Source organism: Passer montanus, unplaced genomic scaffold (assembly GCF_014805655.1).
Source record: "Passer montanus isolate IOZ18808 unplaced genomic scaffold, ASM1480565v1 scaffold21, whole genome shotgun sequence".
Classification (NCBI taxonomy): domain Eukaryota; kingdom Metazoa; phylum Chordata; class Aves; order Passeriformes; family Passeridae; genus Passer; species Passer montanus.
The window spans coordinates 13,236,248-13,244,468 of record NW_024366703.1 but is presented as its reverse complement, the minus strand read 5'-3'; the positions used below and the strand labels follow the sequence as shown (position 1 = coordinate 13,244,468).

The 8,221-nt window shown below is 55.4% G+C and overlaps 1 protein-coding gene across 2 annotated transcripts; it reads right to left on the bottom strand.

Moving 5' to 3' along the window:
- Positions 1-538: 538 nt before the first annotated feature.
- EMX2 (empty spiracles homeobox 2) lies at positions 539-7,972 on the bottom strand. 2 transcript variants are annotated; one of them, XM_039709344.1, is made up of 4 exons: positions 7,752-7,972; positions 6,616-7,096; positions 4,390-4,574; positions 539-1,969 (listed from the first exon to the last, which is right to left on the bottom strand). In XM_039709344.1, exons 2-4 carry the CDS (start codon positions 7,004-7,006, stop codon positions 1,802-1,804), a joined length of 744 nt encoding a protein of 247 aa, XP_039565278.1. In that variant the 5' UTR covers positions 7,007-7,096; positions 7,752-7,972; the 3' UTR covers positions 539-1,801. The 2 variants fall into 2 exon arrangements, with proteins under 2 accessions (XP_039565278.1, XP_039565280.1); XM_039709346.1 differs by lacking the exons at positions 4,390-4,574; positions 7,752-7,972 and having other exon boundaries at positions 1,866-1,969; positions 6,616-7,522.
- Between the last annotated feature and the right edge of the window lie 249 nt (positions 7,973-8,221).

Genomic DNA, 8,221 nt, shown 5'->3' with positions numbered 1-8,221 from the left:
TCCGCGCCCGGGATCGCTCCCGGAGAGCAGCAGGGAGAGCAGCAGCTGGGGCGCAGCCTCTGCTCGCAGGACCCGCTCCTCACCGCACCGACCTGCACGGGGGATGCGAAAGATGGGGGAAAAAAAAACAACAACAAAAAAAAAAATCCTCTCTCGCTAAGTAAACCACCTATTTTTGCCGAGGAAAGCCTCTCTCGGCGGAGCGCGGCTGCTGCCGACCAGTCTCACCATCACGAACCGGTCCGCGCCTCGGTTTCCAGCCAGGGAAGGGGCTGGGTTTCTCCTTGAGGTTTTTGTTTGGTTGGTTGGTTCTGTTTCGGGGGGTTTGGGGTATTTATATACAGCAAGTGCGCCTCTGCGGCTTGTTTTTAGAGGTCTATTTAGCAGCCAGCGAATACATTAAGAAAATGCGCCCATGGCCGCAGGAATGCGCGGCGCGGCCGCGGGGGCTCAGCAGCTAAAAACAAGGCGGCGTGGGGGGAAACCATGGGTTTCCGAGAAATTTGGGGGTGAAGGGCAAAAGATATTGCTTAAAAAATTAGGGCATATTGATAAATCTTTATTGACAAAATATTGACAATGACATACTTCTTGGAAGTATATAGTGTGTTAGAATTCTAACAAATTAAACACAAAACACAAAAATATTTACATTCTGGTATAGGAGACATGAAGGAAACATTTGTCACTTTTTTTTTTTTTTTTTTTAGTAGCTCTATGATCTCGGAATATTATAAGGTCAGTGCTTGAAAATTGACCCAATGAAAATGGTCATTAGGAAAAAAAAATCAATCCGCGATTTTAAGTCCCTTTTCTCTGGATCCTCCCAGCCTAGAAGGTGTCCCCACCGCCAAAACTGGTCGCTGGGTTTGCGCTTTGTAAATCTTAAAAAAAAAAGTAATCATCATCCGGTTTTGCAATGGGGATACAGTTGGGGGGAGGGGGGAGATAATTCCATTTGATTTTTTTTTTTTTCCAGCAAAAGTTATGACCAACCCCAACCTCCCCCGCCCCCCCGCCTTTCCCTCCCGTCCCTCCCCTCCCCACCGTGTTTGTCCATCCGGAAGGAACACTATGCTTTGTTACTGCTACTTCATTTAGCTTTCACAAACACTTTGACGCCAGAAGTTATTATAAAATGTTTACAGACTGCACATTTCTCGTAAAATAAAATTAAAAAGCACACAGAACCTGTCTTAAAGGGGAAAAAAATTACAATTCATTTCTGTCTTTAGGAACCGGAGTAATTTTTTCCCGGTTTTTTCTTTTCATTTTTTTTTTCCCCAGACGGCTTTACACATGCAATTCAAGTTTCTGAAACAGGTGTGGGTTTTGGCTGCTTATGGAAATTTCTCTTTCAAAGACGGAAAAAACCGTGAAGTGCAAAATGTCCCGTAAGGTGTTAATTTTTCTGGTTTGGTTGGGGGCTTTTTTTTTTTTTTGCTTCTATTTTTTTTTTTCTTTTTAAGATTTTTTTTTCTATATATTTTTAATTATTTTTTTTTACGTTATGCTTTTAAAAGTGGACTGCGATAAACGGAATACCTGTCAATCACCTCGTCCCGGTGTTTTGGCTTTGATTGACAGATCCCTTTGGCAGAGCGGTGCCGGCAGTGCCACAGTTCGGAGCCCTCGCTGGCTGCCCTCGCTCGCTCCCAGCTCCCTCCCGGGCGGGAATCGTGTTTTGATGAAGATCTCCGTGTCCTTCCCCGCACCGCCACGCCGCGGGGGTGGCGGGGTGAGCCTTTAACACTTGCGGTTTGTGGGGTGCTGGCTTTGAAAAGTCCAAAAGTGCCAGTTTTTAATCGTCCGACGTGACGTCGATTTCCTCTGGACTGGCTTGTTTGGTGGCGATCCTCCACCGGTTAATGTGATGAGTCCCTTTTTTCTTCTGTTGTGAGTCTGAACCTTCCTCTTCCAACTTTTGCCGCTTGAACTTCGTCCGCCTGTTCTGAAACCATACTTTTACCTGCGGGAGGAAAGGCACCGGCCGTCAATCCCACGCCGGGGAGATGCTCTGCTCTGTGTGCCACCCTGCCCGCGCTGTTCCCACTGCTGTCACCCTGGCCAGCAGAGCGGGGACCCCCAAACCTGTGCAGAAGGGCACGGCCAGGCTGCCCCCCGCCCCGGGCACCTCCGGAGCTGCAGCGCTCAGGAGCGGGCGGCACCGCCGGGGGATGCCCCAGGACCTCCGCAGCTCCCAGCTGCGTGGAGCTGCCCGTGGGCCGTCCCCTCGGCCCGAGAGGCTCCGGTTCCCCGCTCCCGGCGAGGTGTCCACGGCCCCCAGCCCCGGGAGAGCCGTCGGGGCTGCGGGAGGGCCGCGGGGCTCCCACCTGCCCGGCAGAGCACAGCAAAGTCAGGGCCTCGTCCGTGCTAATGGGGCTGGGGGGCGGACGCACGGGGTTTTTATCTCGTGGGAAAAGCGAATAAAATGTACAAAAATGGCCCGAATAGGAAAAGGCCCGTGGCTCTCCGCAGCATCTCCCCGGGACGCGCCGTCCAGGGGCGACCGCGGCGCGGTGGAACCGGCAAGGGGCATCATAAATATCCCTCTGATTTTGTTCAGCGCCGCGTAAATCTGACCGAACCATCCGGCAGCTGACTTCAGTGCTTTAATTACAGATAGTATTGATCCGGGAGCTATCTCCAGGGCTGGCCACACTCCTTGTAGCGTCCAAAGGTAAACTTTTTTTTTTTTTTTTTAAGCAATTTAAACTCTGGTTCTGTCTGAAAGTGTCTGATAAAGGCCTCAGCAAGGGGGGGAAAGGGAACTGGAGCATTTTAATAAGCTGGTTTAACCCGCTTCGCTGCCTCTTCAGAACAGAGACCTGACTGGCCGGACACACATCTCTGCTGCATTTTCATATTCTCCAAAAGTCCCCCATTAAAAAGCTGAGCGGGGAACAAGGGGTGAGTTTAATTTGCTTTTAGTTTGCTAATTGAAGGGGAGGACGGTTCATTTCTGCACGCTGATCTCCCAAAAGGGAGCTCATTTGTAGGGGACTGGGGGTTTGACATCCGGACAAAAGACCCCAACCAGCTTCGGAATCAAGCAGCACAAAGACCACCTTAAATACAGCTTTCCAGTAGAAATAAGCCTGTGACCGGTCCCTTGTTCGGGGAACCTCATAAAAGTGGCGATCCCTTTTTATTGTTTTGTTAGGGAGACATTTTAAAACAAAAGCTCCAACCTCTTTATTGCTTCCCCCACGAAAAGGAGTTAAGGGAAAAAAAAAAGTGTTACAACTTAATCCGCCCAGAGAACGCTGTGTTTACTGGGAACTTTGAACTAGGCTGCGGCTGGGTATTTTGGCTTTTTTTTTTTTTTTTTTTTTTTTTTTTGGGGGGTTTTTTTTTTTTTTTTTTTTTTTTTTTTTTTTTTTTTTTTTTTTTTTTTTTTAGTACAGTGCCACATACTGTAGCAGAGACAATCCCCATCTGGAACCCTCTCTCCACGAGTCTCCTGGAAGGGCGCAAAACAAAAACCCGACACGACGACAACCACCACCACAACAACAACAACAACCACCACCAATCCTCCAAACTCCAGCCTTTCCTCCGGCGGGGAGAAAACCGCGTGAAAAGCGGCCCCGGCTCCCCGGCCGTCGGGGCAGCCCCGGCCGCTGCTCTCGGCCCGTTCCGCGCCGCCCCACCGGGACCCGGCCCCGGGACCTGCCGGGACCCTCGGGCCGGCCCCACCGGGCAGAAACATCGCCGAGCGTCCCGCCAGAGAGACCGAAGCAGTCTCCGGTGCTGTTCTGGCCCGCAGCCAGCCGGCTGGGGCATGGGGGGAGGGCGGTGGAAGGGGTAAGGGGGGGATTCCTTGCGAGTAATTTCCCTGCTTTTATTTTTCGTCTTTCTGCCCTCCTGAACTGGCTCGTCGCATCCCCTCTGTCGGCTAGAAACGAGCGAAAATTCACCCGAGAAACTGTGTTTCTGCTGTAGGGTCTAAAGGGGAGGTTCTCCCCCTCGCCCTCGCATTTGTTCTGGGGGCTTTTCCCCTAACATCCAACTCCTTCTTGAGGGTCACACCAGCCCCGCAGCAAAACGACGGGACCCGCAGATCGCAGCTCCGGCCGCTGCCTCCCCGCTCGGGCCGCAGCTCGGCCGGGGCTGCCCGGGGACCCCAAACCTCGCCCGAGCGCTGCGGACCCCCCGCCCGGCCGAGGCACCGCCACCCGGCACGGGCCGCGGAATCCCGAACGGGAAAAGGATTTTACGGCACGCAGCCTGGGGAGAGCCCTCTCTGCACTCCACCGGTTCGGACTGGAGGCCTAAACACCTCTAGAATTTGCCCTGGCCCGAATCTCGGCCCGGCCGGGTGGGTTTTCCTCAGGAGATGCCCGTACTTTCGCTTTCCCAGCTGCCCGATCCCTGCTTGCCCCTCACCTGAGTTTCCGTGAGGCTGAGGCTGTGTGCCAGCTGTTTTCTCTCCGCTCCTACTACATAATGGTTCTTCTCAAAGGCATGTTCCAGTCTCAGTAATTGGGATGGGGAGAAAGCTGTACGGATCCGTTTGGGTTTCCTGGCCAGTGCATTGTGCAATAGGAAGCTCTCCGGGCTGGTTTCATTCCCTGGGAAACAGGGTAAAACAGATTAGTAAAACACCTTCCCCAAACGCACTCGACAGCACTTCTTAGCGCAACAATTTTTGTCTCCCATCATTACCCTCTGGATAAATCCAACTGTAGTTTCTTTTTTATTTTTCAACTCCTTCTTTGTATTGAATTTTCTTTTGATAAATACGTGGAGGGAAAGGATAAATAAGCAGGGGGAGGAGATGACTGGTAGAAATTAAAATGCTAAAACACAACCTGGGGAGCACTACAGAAAATAAAGAAAGAAAAAAAAAAAAAAAGAATTGGCGAGAGCACGGCTGCGGTGTCTGCGGCTACACCTCACGGCTGCCCCCCTGCCCCGACCACCGGAGCCTCACGGCTCTCCCTGTTTGTTTGTTATTTCCATCTTCCCTTCTCGGCCAGCTGCTCTCGGGGCTCCCTGGCCGCCCACCGGAGCCGCCCGCCTGCTCCCCCGGCCTGTCTCGGCTTCCCTCGCCCAAAACTTCGGCCGGAGCCTTCCTCCGGCCGCTTGCCCTCGTTCCCCGGGGTGCTGCTCGCAGCGGGGCTCCCACCGCCGCCTTCCCGGCCCAGTGACCCTCCCGCTGCCTCGGCGGCGCTGGGAAGCGGCGTGGAAATAAAGAATCGAACTCCGAGGAGGCCACAGAGCGGCCATCCCATCCCATCCCATCCCATCCCATCCCATCTATCCCATTCCATCCCATCCCATTGCTGCCGGCCTGCACCGGAGCGGGGGCAGGGGTGGTGAGCCGGGGCTTTTCGGTGGGCATTTCCCTCCGGGGTGCCCCTGTGCCGCTTCTCCGGGCTGGTCCTTCCACGGTGGAAACGGCACCGAGGGGCTCCCTCTGTAAGTGCTTTCAAAATCGTTGGAGGAGGAGGGTGTGTTTGAAATCAGGCTGTGGCTCAACACCAGGACATTTCCGCCTTTCATCTACCCCTCGTTACCAATCGCCTGGTGCCTGCGACAAATAATTTGGTGAGCGAAACCTGTAATTTTATTCTGAAAGGGTAATAATCCATTTTGTGTCTCAGACCGCCTGGCTTCGGAGAGAGTGGCTCCTTTTTCAAGCCGGCTGCAGCGGCCCGGCTGTGGAAGGCCGGGGAAAATGCAACATGCAGGTGGTTTGTTTTCGTTCCGAATTTAAAAATAAAAACAAGGGCGAAAAAAAAAAAGGCAGATGGATCATTGCGAGTAGGGGCTGATTTTGTTTTGTTTGTTGGTTTGCCTGTAATGAAAGTGGCAGAAGCCGGACCCATTACGGGAGAAATCGGCTCACCCCTCGGAGAAGACGCTGCCGGTTACAAAGGGTTAAGCAAGGGGGATTTTATTGATTGTCCGCCATTGGATTCGGTTATTTCCCTTCAGCTGGTTATTAATCGCTTGGCATTCGGAGCCCCTGGTCCGGATCGCCCTCCGTGCCCCTTCCCCGGCTGTCCTCCGCAGCCCCATCTCCCCGCGCTGCTCCGGCGCTGGGATTGATTCCCCACACCCACTCCCCTCCTCCTTTCTCTGGGGTTCGCTCCGCTTCTTCCCCTCCAACAAGGGCAGCGGCCGCGCTTGGGGCTTCCTGCGCTCGGCCCCGCAGCCCGGCGGGCACCGCCGCCTTCCCGGGGGAACCTCCGCCTCACCACTTCTCCGTTCCCCTTCCTGCACGGCCGCTTCCTTCGGGGGCTCCTCTCTAGCTCTTAACACACCGGAACAAAAAAATATCCACCTTTTCGTCTGCTTTTAATGGGGGCAGAAAGCTGACGAAGTCCCAGCCGGCCTTGCCTTCCCGCTTGCCCCCCTCTTCCCGGGAAACCAAAACAAGCCGGGGAAAGCAGCAAAACAAAACCAAGCCCAAGCTCCTCGTCTCTGACAGCTCTCCCAAGTTTGGCGGAGGGGGAGACAGGGACGAAAGACCCCGGGCCCGGCCGAGCCGAGCCTTCCGCTGCGGGCAGGGGCCGCCCCCCGTCCGCCGTGCCCCAACATCCGCGCCGCGGGGACCGGCCGGGGGATGCGGGGCTGCATCGGAAGGAGAAGAAAAGTTGCACGTACCTTGGAACCTGTGGCCCAGATACCGGTAGCGGTGTATTAGCCACGGGTAGAAGGTGGAGGGGTCCCTTTGCTGCGAGGCGAAGAGCGGGTGCGTGGAGTGCGAGGCAGGCAGCGGGTGGGCGGCCAGGGCGTGAGGAGGGGGCACGGGATGGACCGGCACGGCCGGGTTCGGCGGGTGGGAGACGGCCTCTGCAAAGACCAAGTCCGGGTTGGAGTAGACCCCCCTGCCAGTGGAGTGGAAGCCGTTGAGAAAAGGGTTCATCGGGCTGGAATTGGCATAGCTGAGCGCCGCCGGCCGGATAGGATCCTCGGAGCGAGACGCGGGCAAGGGGCTGTCTTTGGCCACCAGCGACTCGATGGTGAAACACCGCTTGGGTGTGGGCTGAAACATGCTGCCGCGACGAGAGTCCCCGACCCAATCTCTGCCCGTCTCTCTCTGGTGCGCGGGAGACGATCCGGGGAAGTTTGCAGCAGGGAGTGACTTGAGGAGGGATAGATACACACATAAATAGACAGGGGCTGGAGGAAAAGGAGGCAGCGGCAGCCAGCGGTACCCAAAAGGGAGACACACACACACACGCACCACGCACACACTCACACACACACACAAAAAAAAAAGTTGCTGGGAGAAGTTTCCCTCCTGCAAGGAAAAGGCGGTCGCGCCCCCCCCCTCCCCCCCTAAGTCCAAAGACAATCCATGGATGTGATCGGCCCCTTCACAAGTTGTGCAAACGATTTGTTAGTTCATGAGCCTAATTAGTGCTGGGATCACATAAACAGCTTCCTCTGAAGCCTGGTAAATGGCTTGATGATTGGTCGCTATTACTCGCCTTGAGGTTGAAGGGGGAGACTCTTTAAAGTGCGTCAGAGGGGAGGCGAGCGCCGGGCAGCGCCATCGGGAGGGATGGAGCCGCGGATCGGAGTGCGGCGGGAGCGCGCCCGCCGGCGCGGGGGGAGCGCGCCGCGCCGCCGCCGCTCGGCGACCAAGGTAGGCGGACGGGGACCGGGGGAGGGGGGGCTCGGCGGGACAGATGGGGGGCCCTGCATCTCCCGGGGTGGGGGCAGTTGGGCTGCTGGGCCAGCGCGACACCCCTGTCCCTGCCACCTCTCGGGTACTCTCAGCCCGGCGAGGTTACCTTGGTCGGCCCCGGGGCGTCAGGGAGAGATGCCCCGCTTGGGAAAGATTTCGTCCCGGTGAGAGAACGGGTCGTCCTGCTGGTCCGAACTTATTTATTTGCCCTGGGCTCCTCCGCGCTGCCCGCACCGCGCGGCGCGGAGCACAAAGCGCGGGGCAGCCGCATCGTGCAAGGCTGGGACACGCCGGGCTCTCGCAGACGGGACAGGGGATCAAGTCTCCGGTTCCAGCCTTGTCCGTATTTTCGCGTTTACCTTTGGGTCCGGAGATGATTTTAGGGCTGAGTTCTCCTCCTCCCATTGGCTGGAGCTGCAGAATAATTATGATCACATCCTAATACTCTTGGCTGGTGCTTACTGTTTATTGGTAGTTAAGGATCTATTATCTATTCATCAGCCTCCCATTTTTGCCAATTACATTCTTCTAAAGTGAAGTACCAGCAGGTATTTTGCACATTTACAATTAATGATA

What these genes read in the sequence shown, in the direction of transcription:
- EMX2 (XM_039709344.1), bottom strand. Translation starts at nt 7,006, where the DNA reads ATGTTTCAGCCCACACCCAAGCGGTGTTTCACCATCGAGTCGCTGGTG. An exon ending in TCTGGGCCACAGGTTCCAAG is followed by an intron (nt 4,575 to 6,615) that starts GTACGTGCAACT and finishes CCTGTTTCCCAG; the next exon opens with GGAATGAAACCAGCCCGGAG. An exon ending in TCAGCCTCACGGAAACTCAG is followed by an intron (nt 1,970 to 4,389) that starts GTGAGGGGCAAG and finishes TTCCTCCCGCAG; the next exon opens with GTAAAAGTATGGTTTCAGAA.